This window comes from Electrona antarctica (genome assembly GCF_951216825.1).
Source record: "Electrona antarctica genome assembly, chromosome: 6".
Taxonomy (NCBI): domain Eukaryota; kingdom Metazoa; phylum Chordata; class Actinopteri; order Myctophiformes; family Myctophidae; genus Electrona; species Electrona antarctica.
This window is the reverse complement of record NC_136811.1, coordinates 13,737,960-13,759,037: the sequence shown is the minus strand read 5'-3', so window position 1 is coordinate 13,759,037 and position 21,078 is coordinate 13,737,960. Positions and strand designations below refer to the sequence as shown.

The 21,078-nt window shown below is 45.0% G+C and overlaps 1 protein-coding gene across 3 annotated transcripts; it reads right to left on the bottom strand.

Annotated features, from left to right (window-relative positions):
- Positions 1–802: 802 nt before the first annotated feature.
- arhgef5 (Rho guanine nucleotide exchange factor (GEF) 5) lies at positions 803–20,013 on the bottom strand. 3 transcript variants are annotated; one of them, XM_079504827.1, is made up of 16 exons: positions 19,309–20,013; positions 15,333–18,398; positions 14,585–15,284; positions 13,646–13,691; positions 13,097–13,146; positions 10,573–10,985; positions 9,136–9,296; positions 8,393–8,545; positions 7,473–7,602; positions 7,280–7,354; positions 7,053–7,142; positions 6,632–6,774; positions 5,733–5,876; positions 5,354–5,424; positions 4,678–4,782; positions 803–1,632 (listed from the first exon to the last, which is right to left on the bottom strand). In XM_079504827.1, exons 2-16 carry the CDS (start codon positions 18,375–18,377, stop codon positions 1,490–1,492), a joined length of 5,469 nt encoding a protein of 1,822 aa, XP_079360953.1. In that variant the 5' UTR covers positions 18,378–18,398; positions 19,309–20,013; the 3' UTR covers positions 803–1,489. The 3 variants fall into 3 exon arrangements, with proteins under 3 accessions (XP_079360953.1, XP_079360952.1, XP_079360954.1); XM_079504826.1 differs by having other exon boundaries at positions 14,585–18,398; XM_079504828.1 differs by lacking the exon at positions 14,585–15,284 and having other exon boundaries at positions 15,371–18,398.
- Between the last annotated feature and the right edge of the window lie 1,065 nt (positions 20,014–21,078).

The window sequence follows — 21,078 nt, the reverse complement described above, 5'->3', positions numbered from 1 at the left end:
TGGTGACGCGAGGTTGATCTGTCCATTCAGACGGAAGCGGAGGCGGGATCTTTGTTTGTTTACAGTGCATGCATTGGCTTGAGCCGCCTGATAGTTACCAATCTAACCGTCACACGCTCTTTTTGTCCCACTTTCCATCACTTTCGGCCATGCGGCCCAATGGCAGGTCTAGGAAACTGGGGCAAACCAGCCTAGGGCCACGCCCCAGGGGCACAGACACATTACGTGCGTATCGTGCATTCCTGAAGAATGAGATGTGTATGTAGTACAATTTGTACTGTGAATAGCAACAGGGGGATAAGGGATATACTAGTGTTACTGTATAGGCCTACTTGAATTATGCAATCTAGAAGCAATGCTGGGTGTGTAAAATAGGCTAGCTGTAAATACACTATACAAATCTATTTAAAGACTCTGGTCCAGAGTCTTTAAATAGATTTGTATAGTGTATTTACTTTACAGCTAGCCTATTGGGGCCCTTCTCATAAATAACCACTTATAACCTGGCGTCACAGCGTCCCTATTTTGGGCATGTCACTATGCAGTAGGTGTAGCCTCGGAGACCACATGCATTTTCCTTTCAAAAGAAAAGGAAATATTATGAAATATTATAGGATGCACTGGCTCCTAGCAACAGTGTAGTGTAGTGTGCACCCCCCACAGCACCTGGTTTGCCACAGGCTGTATGTTTCCCATCTTGCACTTTGTAGGCTATGCCAGAGTTGTGTGGTTTGCATTGGCTTAGCACAGATTTAAAACATTTCAACATTACATATACCTTAAATAAATTATTCAGGCTCACTTCGAATAGATCATGCATGTGTCCATCTATCCAAACACATGCTTTTATTTGATACATTTAAATGTCTTTAAACACTGTCTATGCATAATATTACAATAATTGTCTGTACATCTTGAAATTGCACTTGCGGTTTTGGGATGTTGTATAGTTTGCATGCCGTCTGTGTTCAACATATAATTCACCAAAAACCAATACAAATTAAAGTTCTATTCAATATACAAAAAATAAAACATTTAGCTAAAACGTATGTTTCTCACAAAAAGGCTAGTTCAGCTTAAAACACATTTTCTCAATACAGCCCAGTGACGCATATACACATGGTGTTAGGCTAGTTATATTATCTCAATACAATTTTCATAGATTGTCTCTGTCTGAACCCACTTTTCACAGTCACAAGGCCCCAAACAAAAATAATTCAGGCACCTCATACGCTGTCCCTCAGCAACGGTTGCTGCCAGAATAAGGGCCCAGCATGACCAAACACTGCTACATGCAACCTTACAGTACTTGAAATCGTACTATTTTCTAACATGGAGAAGGGAATCCACATTCCCGGTATTCCATCATCCACTGTCCAGAACTGCACCAGCTCGTATATAGCAGAGATCTCCGTTTCAGGTCCAATACGTCCAAATCGAAGGACGGCACCCTGGGGTGCTTTAATCTCTGTAGTCTCTATGTTCACATTCACACAGCAGCCGTGGCGGTTGTAAGTTTGAGGGCATCTGAGAGGTTGCGCTCTTGAACTATAGAGTTAGTTATGGTCTCCAGGTGAGACTCGGGCATCCAGCCGCGGTGCCGGTCAGACAGCTTGGTCCCCTCCACCCAACCTGGGGAAAAAAGAGAGACAGATTATTGTAACCCATTAAAACCAGGAAAGCATCTGTGTCATTTTGGATGTTAGCTATAGCACATTGGTTGGCTATTCGAAAATAGCAGATATACAAGCTCATAGCGTGAATGTGTGCAAATATTTGAATATATTTTAAAGTGAACATTTTTAACTCAGATCTTTGCTTATGGTGTTCTATGGAACAAAATATTTTGAGAAGCGGGTCGGCGGTCAAATACATTTTGGGGATCCTTGACATGAAAAAGTTTGAGCACAACATACGTTTTTCAAAAAACTTTTAAAGACTATTTTCACAGAAAGGCACTTCTTTCTTTGAAGTAGTTTTAAGTAGATTAATATTTTAGTGCATTTGAGCACCTCTACACTTCCAGTGGCCATTGGATGTTTGGTGGTTGCTGCTTCAAGGGAATACATGGAAAAGCTCAAGATGTGGGGTAAGCACTCCCTCTAGAGGACAGTTTAAAATTATGATTGTGTTAATATGGCAATTATTAAATCGCCTATGAACTGGTGGTTCCTGAGGAATATAGACAGAACTTCAGGAAGTTTGCAAGAGAAAAAGGCATGTTTGATTTTAAGATTTTAAGTGCAATCAATGTGTTTGAGTTTGTCCTCTCCCACAAGTCTGTGTTCAGTGCACCAAATAGTGAGAAAACGTATAACTCTAGTTCTGTTCACAATAATTCTCCCAATACTGGGTGATGAATTGTTTGTAATTGAAACATAAGGAAGTGCAGCAGTAGTTTTCTCATTCAGAGTACATAACATTAATGGAGAATTCAATTCAGGTTAAAAAGTACAGCAGATTAAAACCAGTAAGCACAGCTGCACTGTAGCATTATGAAGGGCGAATCTGTGAATATTATTCACATGCATATGCAAAATATGGATATATAAGCATGTTGCAACTGCTGGAACATTCAGGGGAGAAACCCCTGATACTGCAAGTCACACACAAAGGCATCCTGCTCCACTACAAACATTTTCCCACAGAAGGGGTGAGAAGAGAACGTTTACGACCTCATGTGGCTTGGTGAGATACGAAACTCCGATGCCGTGTTTACACAGAGAGGGGTCATTTGTTGGTTATTTTGCTGGTCAGCAAATTATAACTGGCCAAAGGTGACCAAAATGGCCGATCCAGGATATCTGGACCAGTCCTGGAAATCCCCTTGAATAACAAAAGACCCTGACCTCACACAATCGTGGTTATATAGAGGGGGTGTTAAAGGATGGAGTCATCCTAAAGCTGTCCCAGTGAACTGCGGAAACCAATTGACCAGGAGGTGACGCAAGTCCAACATGAAGATCAGAGGAGACACACAGCCCCCAAATGTTAGTGGATTCCCACCCTTTTAGTGTCTGTCTGCCTTTATTTTACTCTCTCTCTCTCTCCGTCTCCTATTCTTTCTCTCTATCCATCTAGAGGAATGAAAGAAGACCGAAGATTACTGCCTAAATAAAATTGTGATTTGATGTGTGACAATTTATCTAAATGTTTTTTTGTCAAAGTGTTTTATCAATTTATATAAATGTTTTTATGTTTTATGTTTTAAATGTTTACTATTAGAGCTTTTAAACCTACAGTATAATACTGCAGACTTTCAATTCCTGCATGCTATAATAGAAGCCATTATTCTTGCGTTAATAAGAGAAAGAAATACATTTTAAATCTCGTTTGAAATGACCAAACCTGCCTACCACTAGTGGATTTCTGAACTGTCCATAGCCCTCCTCTGAGACACAAACCATGTAGGGAAGAAAAGGTACCATATTATAATGAACATTAGTGAGGACCAATTATATGAAGATAGGTTGAAATTGGGTGAAGTCATCCTTTAAGAGGTTGAAGTTAGTTATTTTTGTGTTAAGACTTTTCCATTTGGATTTAAACCAAATTTAGTAACTGTTTTTAACATGTCAACTGTAGCTTAACTTTACGGTTTGTATCCAGTTTTATCTGACAAGAGTTCCAGCCATCAGCTTACCAGTTAAGCCCCTCAATCAGGCCTGTCAAACCCAAGTTTAGAACGTGAGCCTTTTTGCCATTTTTGGTGCTGAAGCGGAGAGAATTGTTTTTTTTATAAGTTAACGCTCCTGGAGCCATCAGTGGTTCTGGGACCACCCTGGAGGGAGAGTTCACTCAGAGTGAACCGACTACTAAACCCATCTGCAACTCTAGAGGTCACTAAAACCCAACTCTGTGCTCTGCCCAATGCTGTGCCATCACGCCACAGAGAGGGATCTGGGACCCCAGACATTAGACAAGGATTGAAGCTGAATACATCGCTGTCAAACTGCCTCCTCTACTGGCAAAGTACTGTATCTACTCAGTGGTTCTTATTCCTTACTAATGGATCCACTTGTTTCCTCTCCAGTTTCTACTTGGCTCACCTCCTTCACTTGACTTGCTTTAGAACAGTTTCTCAATTCCATTTGGTCTCTAAAACTAAGATTAAATATATTGACACTTTCGTCAACAAATAAAAACTAGACTAAAATGTTAGGAAGGGACTAGTGGACAAGAGATCCAGTATAAGTCATTTGTCACAGTCATTTACTTGTCAGTAAATGACTGCATGGACGGTCATCAATGTCACCAGGTCATTCAGTTCACTGTTTCTCAACTAGTAGAAAGAAAATGTAAAAATAAAATCTACAAATCCTACATTACTAAATGCATGGTCAGGGACCACATGCAATACCTCCACTGACTACCTGTTGAAAACCCCTGTCCTAAACCATCATGTTACTGCAAGTGTTTAAACCCTCAGTTTATCCATAAGGCTTCCAGAGGGAGGTCTCCAAAAACAAGGGGGGGGGGGCCCTTTGCATGTTGGTGGCCCAGGGGCCCTTTATCTCTAGATCCGCCTATGATCAAGGCCCACCAAAATACATATTAGTCGACTAACACTAAGACATTCCAGATGACTAAAATGTGACTAAAACTAAATGAAGTTTCAGTCCAAAGACTATTACTAAACTAAAATAGAAATTTGCTGCCAAAAACAACACTGCTTACCATCACTGCTCTGTTGGTGCACCAGGATGATGTCAGCCTTCTCTAAGGACAGCTCATCTGGTTGCTTGTCAATGAAGGCTCGGATGCATTGCATTTGCGTGAAATCTGGGAGGACAAGAAGAGAGAGAACAGGTCAGATCAATAGGTGACACTCCAATTCTTACTTTGGCCACATTCCCCACTGCACATCCATGCAATAGCTGAATATCTAAGCATTTGTTTTTGCAGCCCAACTTATTTAATGTTTTCTTTTGACACCATTTTAATTTATTCTATTTTTTTATCTCACATTTTTACAAATTTCAATCCAGCAAGCATTCTTTTAATCCCATCTGTAGTGGCCCAACCCCTTTATTTCACCTTTTTTCATTTTACATCATTTTGTTTACTATAGTTTATTTGTGAATCTCTTCCAGATCTGTATCAACAGATGAGAAGCACTATCAACGTAATTTATCATCATCATTAAAGGTGCATGATGCATACAGCTGTATATTCTGATAGCAATCATTGCGGGTCGGGATACCAATTTCATTCAAATTGGAAATTATACAGGATAAAGTGAAATGGGAAGTGATGACACAAAGAAATGAACAGATGAAATTGAAACTGGAACACTATAAAACTGAAGCCGAGTGAGTATAAATTAAGTTTAAGGTGGGATGTGCGCTCTCACCTTGTGCAGCAGAAAAATCGATTTCGGGATGCGGCCGCGACACGGCCGATATCCAGCGTAGCTTATCGCTCCTGAAAACAGAAAGGAAGTTCACATAAGATTTTGCAACGTTCATAAATCCTGTGTTGGGACATTTCCTGTGATTGAACACGCCCTCTGGAATTATGGTTCTCAACCGCCAGTCCTGTGGACCCAGAGTACTGTTGCTTTTATTCTGTTTGTTTGATATTTTACTTTAGACTTGTGACACCAGCTGAAGGCATTGGTACAGTAAGTCGTGGGAAAGTATGAAACTGGCATGGGTCTGTGTTCATAGGACCGTAGGTGAGAGCCACAAGTTCAAAGGTCAATCATCGTCACTCTCTCTTTGTTCTCTTACTGTGTGTCTGTCCTGAGCAGCAGGGCTTTGTTTGAGAGATGGAGACGGAACAGATTCTTCTGTAGGGAGTGGAGCTTGACGCGACAGTTCTCAGCACGCAGGTCTGATACCGGAGAGTGGTCTATCACTGTGAACCTGCCCCCTCTGGATGAAAAAAGGAGATAAAGTTAAATCATATATAGAAAGTGCTTTTTTTTTTTTTTTACTTTACAAGGGATGTCTAGTATTCTCCTTTTATGTTGGATTTATTCATTGAGACATAAACAAAGGAAAGGAAGAGATAGAGCTGCTCTGGTAGGGTGAGGGTTTGGACCGGCTATTTTCAGGATTTATTGTATAATGAAGGACAGCATATTTGGCGGTATTGCAAGGTTCTTGTAAACAAGAGATAGGACAACTACATTTGGTGTTCATGACAGAGTGAGCATGTTCAGAGAGAGGGGCATAGAGCAAGGGAGAACTTCAGTGAGAGATGGGGAAGGTATTGTTAAAACTCATTCAGTGCCACCTGGTGAACACCAGTTTTGGCCCTCGTTGCCACCGAAGCCCATTATAAATAAAAGAAAGAAAATGAAATTCTATTGTGCATGTAATGTGCATGTCATCACCTGACATGCAGATTAGAGCAATTTTCAAAATATGGATAAAAAATAAATAAAAGGCGTCCAAAGGCGCCATTGGCAACGAGGGCGTCACGGGAAAGGCGTCCAAAGGCGTCACGTGGCACTGAGTGAGTTTTAACAGCGTGGAGGATATAAGAAGTGGGATTTCTTTTTTTAAGATGACAAAGAGGAAGGCAGAGAAACATTCACTGAGAATTAGCAAGCAGTTCAGTGCCCAACATGAAATGATTTGTTTTCAATTGTGGTTCAAATGAGCGGTGAGCAGCAGAGACTCACTCTTTGTGCAGCGAGAGCAGCAGGTAGTCATTGAAAAGGTGCAAGTAGACGGTTCTCTCAGTCTCCTTTAGGGAGAAGTCCATTAACTCTGTCACTGGACCCTCTCTCACCATCCTCCGAGACTGACTCACCAGGGGGAGAGTCTGGAGTATACACACACACACACACGCGCACACACACACATGACACAATACAGTTAGGCATTTAGCTGACAGGGGCCTATATTGCAGAGTAACTTCTAGTCACTTGTCAGTCGCAAGTGTGACCACAGAGTAAAGCTAGTCTAATTAAGCGAGTTAGATGTGAGCAATGGCATGTAAAAGAAATAACATTAGGAAATACAACCAGGTTGTTACAGATTTGGATAGACTTGTGTTCTTTTGTTGATCCGTGACAACATCACTATTGAGTCCTTACTTACCCGGCATTCAAAGTCGGCCTTGGCACTGAGGGAGACCAGGGACTCTATACTCTTCATCTGCGTGATGCTGTCATTGCTCTCCTGAATCAGCTGAGGAACGGGGGAGAGAACCACAGGGAGAGAAGTAGAGACAAAAGGGAACAAGAGAAGAAATGTGAGATAGGGTTACGAGGAAGTGATGTAAAACGTCATGGAAGAAGACAGAAGGAGACGGTCAAACAGTATACCTTCTCTAACATCCTCAAGGCTTTGATGGCCTGCACCACCTCCTCAGTACCAGCCGCCGTTCTCTTCACTATGTTCTGGACGGAAAGAAACGGTGTGGAAGTAAGATAAACGCAAGCAGGGAAAACGGCACACTGGAAGATTCAGGACGTTATCATCAAGTACACACACACAAATACACACAAATACACACACCTGGACCAGTAGTTTAATGCGTGTAATCCTCTGGAAGGGGAGGATAAGGAAGGAGCGCAGAGGAAGCCTCTGACAAACAGGACTCCTCTCCAACTTCTCCACAACCAGCTTGAACTTTGGATTCTCATTCCTGAGAGGCAAGAATACAAAGGAGTGAGTGAGTGAGTGAGTGAGTGAGTGAGTGAGTGAGTGAGTGAGTGTGTGTGTGTGTGTGTGTGTGTGTGTGTGTGTGTGTGTGTGTGTGTGTGTGTGTGTGTGTGTGCATGCATGTGCGTGCGTGCGTGAGAAAGAGACAACAATATTTGTACAGCTGTATACAAACAAGTATTTGCTAGGATCGCTCCCTTCCAAAAGGCTAACTTATACTTCATTGAACGATCATCCACATTTCAGTTGAAAATACTTGAGGAAATACATTTTTTGGATATAAATACAATCCTGGATAAAAATCCCACCAGAAAAGGTTTCCTTATATGTCTACTCTATGCTGTCTAATAATACATACAGTATATGGAGTAGTCGAGCACATCCAAATACCGTGCAAGGCAAGTGCTCTGCTGGACCAATAACAGAAGACATGAAAGAAGGTCTGCACATAGCTCCCTTAAGTGAAATCTACTGGCACATCCACAAGTGACTCAGTACGAAGAAGAACATTAACTTCAAACGTCAGTTTTGGATGTGCCAATAAAATGCACTCAAAGGCTGATTTATTCTTATTTGTGCGTGTGTGTGTAGGTGTGTGTGGGTTGGGGCACATCAAAAGTAGACCAACAAGCGCACAGTGCAATGTCCTACTGCCTATCAGTAAAGGAAGATAAATAGAATGTACATACTGCCAGTCACTATAAAAGGAAGATAATAAAATGTACTACTGCCAGTCAAATCCATAAAGGAAGAACAATACAAAGTTGACTCACATGAGTCTCTGGTAGGTGGCGTCCTGATAGGACTGGTTGGTGAGGTAGGGCACGTAAACCGTTCTGAAGCGCTTACAGTGGCGAGCGATGATGTCACACACAGAAAAGTGCATGGTGTCCGACTCCACCCTCTCCTCCAGCTTTGACAGAAAACTGAAAGGAAACGGTCAGGAGAAGCACGTCAAACATCCGCCCAACCATATATCCATGTACAGTATATGAGTTACCCATGCAGAAATTATACTGGTGAGGCACAGGTAAGGTAGTACATGTGATATGTAACACATGCCGAGTTGTCAGACGAGCACATACAGTATGTGACCAGATTTGACTGAGAGCCTGCCATCGCGCGAATTCCAGCTTTTCACCAGAGGAGAAAAACTTTTCTTTTTTTCTTTTTTCTTTTTTAAATGAGTTAATAGCACAGGCAGACTCTTCACATACTAGAGCATGTCTGAAATAAGTGTCAGAGCTGAAATCGACAGTGAACCTTTCAAGCCTGTTTTCTCAACTCGCTGTTTTCTGCAAGACATTACTCTATAAGCCACATCTCCAAAACGGGTGGGTCAAACTGAACAACCAATATGTCAATTTGAAGCTATGCTTTCATATGACATGAAAAAAACGAAAATTCAAAAAAATCCAATGGCAGTGCCTCAGTCAAATTTGGTTACTAAATTTTAGTTTTAGCAAAGACATGGCTGTACTAGATGGTGCAATCTAAACATATACATTAATCAGACCTGTGGCTGATGGCGCGGACGTCAGCCAGACGAGAGAACAGCCAGTTCCTGTCCTGAGTGGCCAACAGCGACCCCAGCTGTTTGGACTTGACAAAGTTATCCACCACGATGTCCAGACTCCTGCAGTAGGATGCCTCCGATGTCACCACCTCAAATCTCACCTGGCAGGAAGGAAAGAAGGAGGAAAGGGAAGGATGGAAAAGAATAAATAAAAGAACGTTAAACAAGCTTTTTAGGAAAATATATCACCCATATTCATTATGGAGAAAGATCAACTAATTGATCTGGAAAGAGTCAGAGGACAACTGAAATGTAGAAAAAACATTTTGTAGGCTTGATGCAGCATGAACTTGTTTTATGCTGTAGGCACAACCAGGCAAAAACCCTATACTTGCATGCTGGTTTTACATGCATCAGTTATTCTACTATTGCATAATTATAGTCAACATTTCTTACTGTAAAATCACTATGCTTATAGTCACGATGCCTATATTCTGGTATTTCCCTTTGCATAATTAATGAATATTATACACTATGGCTCCGACCCATTTAGACTATACTGCTGGTTGATTGTATGCTGAACTGGTAATCCAACCTCATTCTATGCTTGTGCTTTTTGTATGTGAACAGGGCAGGAGTGTCGGCTACATTCCTAAAATGTCAGGGTCTAATTACTAACAAGACAGCAAAAGGACCTCTCCTTCTCTGGAATCCAATCATACAAGAACATGAAACTCCGAAGACAACTGGGAAACCAGCAACAACATATCAATGAGAGGTGAACGATGACTAAGCACTTGGCCGTCGGGGGGCTTTTAAGTGATGACTAGATTTGGGGATTTTACAAAAGGAAACTAAACTTCCACGGAATCCACGCCTGTAGCAAAAAACAAGCTATGCCTTCAGGCGGACACTTCTTGATGGCTTTTCACTTGAAATGTGGCAACAGTCATTTCTGGCAAGTGGTGCGTCACCTTCCGTCATTTATATACTGCCTAATTACAGCCATAATTAATGATGATTAATATGCAATTAATCAGTCTGTGATTTGGGTAACAACAATGAGTCATCAACCCTTTTCTAACTGCAGAAGATTCATTGTGACAATCAAACGTTTTAATTTGCGATCGATCGCACACAATCACTTCGGTGGCCCTACCGCATACATTTTACAGGGATCTGATTCAATGTCAATAAAAAATATTATATCATTATTAGTACCGGTACCGTTTGTGCTACAGAAATGTCCTCTTATTTCCCTCAAACATGTCATTTCTAGGACCAATTACTGGGCACCCGTACATTTTAGGCTTAATTCATGCTTAAAAAATGTAGGCTTGATAATTCATACTTTTAAAATAGGAGATCTATTCAGCACACAAAACTGATGCACAACAACCGCTTCGTCTCCTGCAGTAAGTGGCTCTGGAGGTTTACCTCCTGCAGCCGTCTCTGGTCCTCCGTGAACTCGCCCAGCTCGGTGCTATTCCTGACCCCGGGCAGGTCCTGCCACAGCGTCTGGGTGTTGGCGGCGAGGGAGAGGCGGGGCGAGGATGACCTGCGCCCGTGCGGCGCCGGCGGCTCCGGGAGTGTCAGACTCTTGATGCTGGTGATGGAGCCCGCGTGGGAGAGGGAGTGCGGGTGGGGGACGGGCGGTAAGGGAGGCAGGGGCCGGCGGGCGGGAGGGGGCGACGAGGAGGTCGACGACGAGGAGGAGGTCGGGGACGACGGTGCAGACGACGACGAGGACGGCGGCGGGACGGGGATGGAGACGGTGTCGGAGCGAGCCTGCCGCAGGATCTCGATGTTCTGCGCCGCCTCGCTGTACTGCTGGTAGAGCTGGGCTGCATCTGAGAGGAGGAGGTAGGGAAGATAGGAAGGAAGGAAGGAAGGAAGGAAGGAAGGAAGGAAGGAAGGAAGGAAGGAAGGAAGGAAGGAAGGAAAGGTGAGAGAAAGTGGACGAGTGGGAGTAAATGGAGGGAGAGAGAGAGAGGGTAAGAGATTTTGACTCGAGAGGGTTATGTTTGTGTTTCACATTCCCTTTACACGTACTTGTCGGAATGCAAGGTCTTCAGCAGCAGCTGTTTTTTTCCCCCCGCCAGTTAAGAGATATGAATAAACCTGCAGAAACCTGTCTGAAGCCCTGGAGCGCATATGTACACAGACACACACGCACAAAGCACAGACTAACAAATCTCACATAGGCTCACACATGTATACAGTCTGACACTCTCTCTTACACACACACACAGACACACACACACGGGGTCTGTCCAATTTCACGCAATATCCCAGTGACTCATTGGGCCAGAGAGCTGCTGCCATTTTAGGTCGTTTTAAAAATACAAGTTTGTAGAAGGAGCCGTTTCCTGCCTGTATCTCCCTTCAACAACCAAAGCATCACGTAAACAACTAGTGAGCCAGTGGCCACACACAGTGAATCACACACAGCGATACAAGGGAAATGATCTTTAATCACGACCATTAATCCCCAACCACAGCGAGTCAAAACCAGATAGCCAGATTAGATCTGTAAACACGTCACTGTCCCAGGCCATTATGTTGACCAGTCATAAATGTTGTATCGGGTTTTTAAAGGGATTATCCTCAAAATGACATGATTCATATCCACCACATGTGGTAATACGTAAACATAAGACCACAAATGTTTGGGTTAAATCAAATGTCAAGTTGTGACTTTATACGGAAATAAATCAATGAATTGACATTTCAGAAGAACATGTTGAAATGCTGAAATTAAAGAGTGAGACAGAACTGTCATATACATCTAAAGACCTTTTATAAATCAGCATAAAAATATGTCCCAGTGCCAGGTCATAGGCGACAGTGATCTAGACTAGAGTACAGTAGCAGCCTAGGCTAGTAGTGACAGAAAGGCCATGTCCTGACTGAGTCCCTATACTGAATGGGAATCCTCAGACGCACATTGGGAAGTGGTCATTTAATAATTGCCAATTCCCCATGTGTGCTGCGGTCCCCGTCAATCCTCCACTGTTGGCCTGGGTAGGATGCAGACAACCACACGACTCCCCTGAAACAGACAGGGTTGCTAACCACTACTTATCACTGCAGCAACCAGCCAAGTGCTGTTAGGAAACAAACCCAGGACTCTGTGGAAGTGTTCTACCTCTATGCCACACAGGACATGTAATATTAAAGATACGCTGCCCTTATGCAATGCCCTTAATACCCAGTACCACTTGTCTTGCTCCCTGTGGAACAGCTGTGGTCAATAGGAATGGAAGGGTAAATGGTGCATTTACAGTATATAGCGTCTTTATCCAAAGCACTTTACAATGTGCATTAAATGGTAAATGGTGCATTTATATAGCGCCTTTATCCAAGGCGCTTTACATAGATTGTGCATTACATTCACCCACACATTCATACACCGATGGCGGCGCAAACCATGCAAGGCACCAATCAGCACATCGGGAGCAATTAGGGGTTCAGTGTCTTGCTCAAGGACACTTCGACACTAACTCTGTGGGAGCCCGGGTTCAAACTACATTCAAACACCGACATCAGAGGACACCATGCAAGTCAGCAACCATGCTCAACGGGAGCAGTTGATTCGTTAAAGGACACTTCGACACAAGGGAGAGGTGGGGATTGAACCAAGAACCGTATAATTCCCAATCGCCTCCCTCATACTGCATGACATTTCAAAGTACGGAATCAACCAGTAGTAGCCTGAATTCACATTATAATAAGAATTCCACTGTATAATTTTCTTACCCTTATATTTTATTAAATATACTAAGGCCCATTGAAAAAGGTATGCTTTGAAGAAAAAGTATTGAAATCTGTGCATGCCTGTGCATGTACAGTATCCATATTTAATTGAAACTTTTATTATCCATAGTGGCAAGCAGTATATGATTCTGTTTCTGTTACTTGAAGTACAATTCTAACAGTGGAAATAATAAGACATACTCACTGAAAAACTTGGAGTTTCTTTTTCTTCTTCCAATTGTATCCAAAACATTCCTGCAATGGTGAAGATTGACAAAGACACAGAGTCTGAGAATTGTCCTTGAATTGCTTTCTAAACTATTTCTAAACTATATTTTACTGTATATATGGAACATAAGCTTTACCTAACTTTGCTACCACAGTGAAAATATGCATATATGTTACTCTTTTATTTTTTACTCGTTGTTTGCTCTTTCTTGCACTCTTTATTCTATCCCTTTGCTTGCTGTGATTGATGTTTGATGTTATCTATGCATTGTCTGAAGGAAGCCAAACAAAAATACGTTTCACTCTTATGTACCTGTACACAAGATGTAACAATAAAGCACAACCTTGAACCTTTAACCTGATACAAGTGTGAGTATAATCAACCTATAAACACAACAGTACAACAGTGTTTCTGAAACACATGGGCACAAAACGCATCACACAATGTTCTGTTCTTTGAGAAAGCCACAACAAAAACACAGAATAAGCAACTCCTATGGTATCAGAAACGGGTTACTGGACTCACCTCAGATCCACCTCTCCCCAGCTGTCACTTCTACAATCCTCCCCATCTGTAAGAACAACATATCTGTAATATCGACTGGCAACGTAAGTCTTCATCCATTCTTCACACAGCAGCATGGTTTGGTCAAACGCGCCCATCTCTGGTATGGCCGTACTACCAATGTGCAAGAAACTAAAGAATTAACGAATGCTTGCAGAATAAAGTCAAAACTAAATAAATGTGGCAATATGACGAAACGTAATAGATAGCCAAATAAATAAATAAAATGTATTAATAATTAAATTAAATACATTAGTAAATAAATAAAGCAAGCAAATAGAAACAAAACTATACTACTCAGATAGAGTTTAGCGACCGAGTGTCTGTCTGCCAGACAGGATATGAGAGACCTGTTATAGACTCAGGTTAGAGGGATTTTCCTGCTATCTGATCTCCACCCATCATCCACTACCCGTCACTGACACACTGCAGAAGCACACTCCCACTTCCAAGAAACACGCTTGTTTAGAGGGAAACTGTAAACAGGACTTACAGGAGACAGGAGTATGATGAAATTACCCCTATACCACGAGGAAACATAATAGGCTGCAAGACAGGACATGAGCCACAAGACGTCTTGTTGTTTCATAAGGCCAAATTTGAAAAGGATACATACTATAGGAGGCCACATAAATTAAGAGTTTTTGGGGTTTTTAGTAGTTTTTTTAGAGTGCACATTCTGCACAAGATATCAACAAATCAGTCATTTCCTCTCTGTGGCAGCCTATTTGTTATTGTTGATCCAGTTAGGTGATTGGAAATGATTTGTTAAAAAAATATTAGTGGCTTTGAGGCGATTATCAAAGCTGTGAGTTGATTATTTGGTCAAAACGGATTAGTGGACCAGTTTGGAGGAGCCAACCACCTGATTGTGTCCACCATTTTTGCTCCTTGCTTTACCTGGTGTGGTGAATATTCGGGTTCTGCGATCCCCTGCAAGACCTTCCTCTTCATCAGCCTCCTTTAAGGACTCTCGTTTTCGTCTCTCTGTGGTTTTGCGGATCCCCCTATTCCGCAAACGTGCCTCAGGGCCCAAATCTCGGAAACTGAAGCTGCTCTTCACCAGCGCTGCCTTCCTCTCTGCCGCCACCTCCCCACCCTCTTCGCTCTCCCCTTTCACATCCTCCTCCTCCTCCTCCTCCTCTCCCTGGCTCCTCATTCCCACCTCCTCACCAGAACCCCTCTCAAATACCTCCTCATCCCCCTCCTCTTCCTCGGTTTCCCCCATTCTCTCCTCGGCTCCCCCCTGACCTCCGACTGCTATGCCTGAACCAGGGAGCTCCACCTCATTGTCATAGCTGAGACTGGGGCAGCTGCTGGGTTTGTACAGGGTGTTACTCACGGAGAGATACATCTCCACCTCTCTCGCTCTGTTCTTCTCTTCCTCAGCCCCCTCTGATCCCCGTTTCCTCTCTTCCCTGATCTCCTCAGCCTTCCCCCCGTCCTGAATCCTATCCTGCATCTCTCCCACTGCTGCCTTCTCTACATGCGGCTGTCTACTAGACGGCTCTGTGTTCGTGTCCGTGGGAGTGCTGTGCGCATCCTCCCTCCCTGTGTCTAACAGTGTGTCAGTGTGTGTGTCATCATGCATGTCTGTGACCTGGTCAGCATGCATGTCTGTGACCTGGTCAGCATGCATGTCTGTGACCTGGTCAGCATGCATGTCTGGTTCGCTCTGCCCCATACCTCTCAGTTCCTCCATCTCCTGTGGCTCGGCCTCCCCATCACCCTCCGAGACGTCAGTCCCAGAGTTCTGATTGCCTGCTTTCTGCTTCTGCACCATGGCATAGATGGGCACCTCTCCAGCCCCTTCTACGACCATCTCCTCTTCCTCCTCCTCCTCTTCCTCCTGCTCTTCTTGCTGTTGCTCTCCCTCTGGCATTTCGTCAGGCTGATTGACCTCCTGGCCTTCCTGTGACCTCGGCTGGGGGTCATCAGCGATGGCGTGGTCCTCAGAGCGGCCCAGGATCTCGCACAGAACGTTTTTGGCCCACTTGACGTGGGGGGCCTGGGAGTGACGCTTGGCCTCCTCTTCTAGGCTCCACGCTCCGCTCATGCGGATGCGGATGGCCACCTCCTCCTCTTCTGTGCGCACAATGTGTGTTCTTAGGTGTCCGTTTTCATCGGAGGGAGCTGAAATGGGTGCAGAATCCCCCTGGTAGCCAACCTCGCCGTAGGGATCGATGGGGCTTGCCATGCATTCCTTCTCTTTTTCCTTCTGCTCCGTAAGCAATGTCTCTCTCTCTCTCCACGCCACAAGGAGCTTTTCAGTCTCTGAGTTTTTCCTTATTGGACCTATCTCGGCATACGGGTGCTCCGCCTTGCCCTTGGCTCCTCCACCGGTCTCGTTCAGCACACTGTGATTGTCCCCTTCTCCCTCAGCCTCAGACACTCGGTCTTCGTTGATGTTGATGACAGAACATTTGTCACTTCTGCTAGGAATAGGAGGCGAGTCACTGTGTCGTTGGAGCGTGATGTTGTCACCACACACACTACTTCCTGAATGTGACTGCCTGGTGTCCACAGACAAGTCACTGGGCGACTTACTGGGCCCATCAGAGCGAGGCAGGGTTTGCCCGATGACACAAAAGACAAAGGTGGGTTTTTTCTCTGTCACCTGTCTGTTCCCTTCTCTACCGTCTCCCTCTTCTTGGACCCTATCCTCACTCTCCTCTCTCCCTCCTTCCTGGACGTCCCTCTCCGCCCCATGCCCCTTATGGCTAGCCTCGCCTTCCCAGGATTCCCTGGAGTCCCTGTACAGGCGTTCGTCCTCCTCATCCCCGCCGCTGGAGGCAGTGATAAAACCGTCCTCCCCCGACGGCATTTTATCAGTCCCACTCCATTCTTCGCTACCTGAGCACTCGCTACTGTCGCAACTCCCCCCCTCGTCCCCCAGTTGCCTTCCTTCAGCCCGTCCTCTGTCTTCCCCTGCCCAGGCCTCTCTCACCTCCTCTCCATCTACGCTCACACCCTCCTCCTCCTCCCTCCCTCGCTGCTCTAAGTATGTGACTCTGGTCGCTCTCGGGTCAGAGTAGCTTTCCTCTAGTTCCTCTTTCTCTCTGTGCGTCTCCCTTCCGCTCCCTGTGCCCGACTCTGTTCTCTCCTCTCCTACTTCATCCTCTAAAGAGGAGCCTTGACTGTACTTTCCTCTCCCTGGCTCCAGCCACATCTTCCTCGGCCTTGTCCGCTCTTCCCCTCGTTCCCTGTCGGGTCTCTCATCTCTCTGTCGCTCCCCGCGGTCTCTCTCTGTGCCTCCTCCCACCTCCCTCCCAGCACCGGCACTCTTGCTCTCTGCCATGCTCTCTTTACCGGACTCCCTGTCCTCCTCCCTTGCCCTATGCCGCTGCCTGTCGCTTTCCACATCGCTGCTCCACTCCCCACTGCTCTGGCCTTGAGGGGGGGCCCTCCCATGGCTACCCCTGGCCGCCGCCTCATCCCTCCTAGGATCTGCCTCTCTCTCACTCCTCTTATTGCACCTCCTCCTCTCCTCCGCCTCCCTGTCTCTATACCGCTCTCTTTCCCTCTGCCTGTCGTCGCTCGTAGCCCCTTCGCCATCCCGCCGTCTCTCACCCTCCCTCTCTTTTCTCCTATCCCTATCCCTGCCCTCCTCCTGCCTCACGTGTCTCCCCGTGTCTCTCCGTCTATCGTCCTCCCTGTACCGCTGTCCGTCTCTGTCTCTCGCCACTCTCCCCTTGTCATCTCCCTCGCTCCTGCTGTGCCTCGGCTTCTCCTCGTTGCTCTCCGCCCTCTCCCTCTGTGTCTTCTTGCTCATCTCCTCATCGCTGTCTCCTTCACTCCTGGTGCCCCTCTTTCCTGCCATCCTCTCTGCCCTTTCTTGGCCCTCGTGGTCCGAATAGAGGTCCCTCTCTGGTCTTCTGCGTGGCGAGGCTCCACGAGGGGCCTGCCTCTCTCCAATGTTGGGTTTCAGTCTATCCCTCTCTCTAACCATGTCCTTCTCTTTTCTGTTACATGGGTCGTTGACCTCCGGGTCTCTCTCTCTCCTCCTTTCCCGGGAGCCGCGATCGGTTTCCCTCGGTCTGTCCCTCTTCCCCCTCACTGTCCTGTCTTCTATTCTATTATCCCGGTCTCTCTCCTTGTGCCTCTCTCGATCTCCCTGCCTCTCTTTCCTCAACAATCTCTCCCTTTCTCTTTCCAAGTCGTCGGTGGCTGTTCTTGGTTGCCGTTCCATCGGCCTCCTGTCACCTCTGACTGCGTCTTTCTCGCCAAACTGGTCTCTCCTTCTGTCCCTCTGGTCATCACCCTTTCTCATTCGGGGAAACGTGTCCCCTTTGTTCCGTGCCCTCTCCGCCTCTTTATCGAGGACCCTTGTCTCAAAGTGCGAAACAGGCCTTCCATTGGGCCGTGCCTCTGCCTCTTGCCTCCCCTCTCGGTCTCTCCGGTCTCTCTCCCCCTGTCTTGCTCTGGGTGTGGGAGCCCCCTCTTTCTCTGGGTACTTCTCCCGCGGCTCCGTGTCTTTCCTTTTGCTTCTTGCCTTGTCTTGCTTTAGCCTCTCCATTTCTCTTTCCCTCCATTCCTCCTCTCGGCTCCTCTCTCGCTCCGTGGGGGCAGCGGCTGTTCCCGGTCTAGGGCTGGGATCCCGGGATTTCCGTCCAGCAGGCTTGTGGCTGCGGTCGCTGGAGATGTGAGCAGATAGCGTGTCGAACAGAGCCCAACTGTGCTTTTTGGTACCCATTGTGGCATTATTTATGAGAAGCTGAAAGACAGGGATTCAGAAGAGTCAATAGAGAAATAGTCTCAATTTTATAATATTTAATTTGCTTTAGGATTTTCTTATTATTCTTTAATTAGATCAGTGTAGAGAGATAGGAAACCAAGGGGCGGAGAGAGGAGAAATGTAATAAAGTCGAGGAGAGGATTTGAACTCTGGTATTCGTGCTCACTATAGGAGCACATGGTCAGGCTGAGTCACCAGGCACCAATTATCAGAATATTATTGAAATAAGGAATAGCTGGCATTGTCTCTAATAAAACACTGACCGAAAGGAAGCTGGAAAACTTAACCAAGAGGTTTTAGTTTGGGTTAATTTAGCTTAGCCTTTTTGGCCCTCTCATAATGCAGTGGGCTTATCTGATTGCCTGAGTGCTTCTCCAAAGGATTCTACCTCTGAAAACTGAAAGAACTGACTTGACCGCTACAACTGGAAAGTCAGCGTATTTCAGTTTCAAAATAGCAATGTATGGGATACATATGGGATATATCGTAATGGATGTTTTGTAGTATTATATACAGCCTCTTTCTTTAATATTGGAAAGCTTTTCGTGAACACACACTGCGTGTGTCCCTTTGTACAGTAATTGTGGCTTGTGCCCTGCTGGAGTTCACAGTCCACAGACAGAGCAAACATTCAAAGCATTCAAATACAGCAATCTATAAGACTGCATCGCATATAGTTCTTGGTCGAACAGCATACCAAACGCAGAGTAGACTCAGAGAGCCAGAGCTCATGACACACACTTATGGCATGTTACACGTAAACCACAATAACAAAAAGAAAAAAAGAAAATCAATCTGTGTTCAAACTCGACAACAAGAGCCTAGAACAGTGTGACTCGGAAATACACCCAACAGTAAAGAAGTAAACAAGTAAACCTGAGAGACTCACCTGAATAGAAGAATCTTGGAGAGGTCTAGTCCCCCCTCCCCTCCCTCCCTCCTGTTGGACTCAGAGGTGGAAGCATGAAATTGCACAACTCACAAGCATTCCTTCACCGAATTCAGTCTTACTAGGTGGCGTTGACAAAAAACAAAACAAATCAAAATAAAATGTTGATCTCTTATCATGTAATCCTGGTGCTCTGTCTCTCTCGTGTTCGATAGCTTTAACCTCAAATGTGTCACTCTGTCTGGACAAGCCTAATGTTTATGCCTTAGCACTCATTGCTTTTCCTTCTCTCTGTCTAGCTCTCTCTCTCTGGCTCCCCCCGCCCACCTCCCCTCCTTCTCTCCTCGAATTCCCAAACAAGTTCCAACAGATTGACACTTATCTTCCCCCTCCTCTCTGCTTCTCTCTCTGTCTTCTTCCCTGCCTACCAGAGCCAGACCCAGTTTACAGAACAGGGCAAACTGCCACAAATCAAGTCAAAAGGCCGGCCAAGTAGGACCACAAATCACGCCCGTCCTTTCCACACCCCTAACGCCAACGTGATCACTTCTTGCATTTGACCCCCTCAGCAAAAACGCAGACAAGTCTCTCTTTTCTCTCCTGCACCATTCTTCTCTCACCAAACCAAAGGCAGGAAGTGCAACACCTCCTTGGAGTGTGTATCTTCCTGAGACGTGATTGGTCCATACGGAGTAGCAGGGTGTGTCTGCACACACAGCACACAGCCAGGTAAAGAGCTGTGATTATACAATGGACAGTGGTGGGGGAGGGGAGATACAGAACACACACACATACACACACGCATGCACGCACACACACGCGCGCGCACACACACACGCACACACACACACACACACACACACACACACACACACACACACACACACACACACGCTCTCGCGCGCGCGCGCACACACACACACACACACACACACACACACACACACACACACACACACACACACACACACACAAATGGACATATAAATGTGAAATGTGCACTCACCGCTTTGGAGAGCTAACTGAGCTTTCGCTGGGGCCTATAAAAACTCCCCAGACATTCCCCTGAGAAGTAATAAATATGGGAAAGACGTGGAAAAACAACAGTATGAGGCAATTGCACAAAAAAGGAGAGCAGAGGAGGAGTCTAGTGCTACTGTGCCGTGTGTGTACAGTAGGTGATCTTACCCCATATCAGGGTAACATAATACTGGTTAATTTAATCACAGGCTGTTTTCACTGTTTTCTGTTGGCTGGGCCCTAATGAATGAGAGCAGGTAGAGAAAGGTTTCACATTCCGGCTCAAACATAGGCTAGTGGTTCCCAAACTAGGGTTTAGACTAGAGGCCATATTTATTTAAATGTTAATGTTGTCATTTATACAAAAATGTTATGGTAGGGTCAAATGTATATATATATATATATATTTACTATTTCTATAGAATTAATATAGAGGTTAGTTTCATCTTTAAATATATCACACACAAAAAACTATAGTGGGTCGCACTCGTCATCAGGCCCCAAAAACAGGTTCTGAGATGCTACGTTGTGGACTGAAAGCTTTTACACACCACACCAGCTTTCACACATCTATAATATTTTGTATTTATTTCCAACCTACTCTATATCCAGTCAGTGCAACCTTGCGCATCAGCAATGACATTTTGCTGACTGAAAGTGCTGTATTCATTTTTTCAGATCAAGGATGATTTTTCCCCCCAATATTGCACCACAATAATATGTTTTACTAAAATAACCAATAGTGTGCAG

Coding starts and splice junctions, on each gene's coding strand:
- arhgef5 (XM_079504826.1), bottom strand. CDS start 18,377: ATGGGTACCAAAAAGCACAGTTGGGCTCTGTTCGACACGCTATCTGCT. Junction 5,425..5,732: donor CTGCTCAGGACAGACACACA/GTAAGAGAACAA, acceptor TTCTGTTTTCAG/GAGCGATAAGCTACGCTGGA. Junction 1,633..4,677: donor GCACCAACAGAGCAGTGATG/GTAAGCAGTGTT, acceptor TTTTTTCCCCAG/GTTGGGTGGAGGGGACCAAG.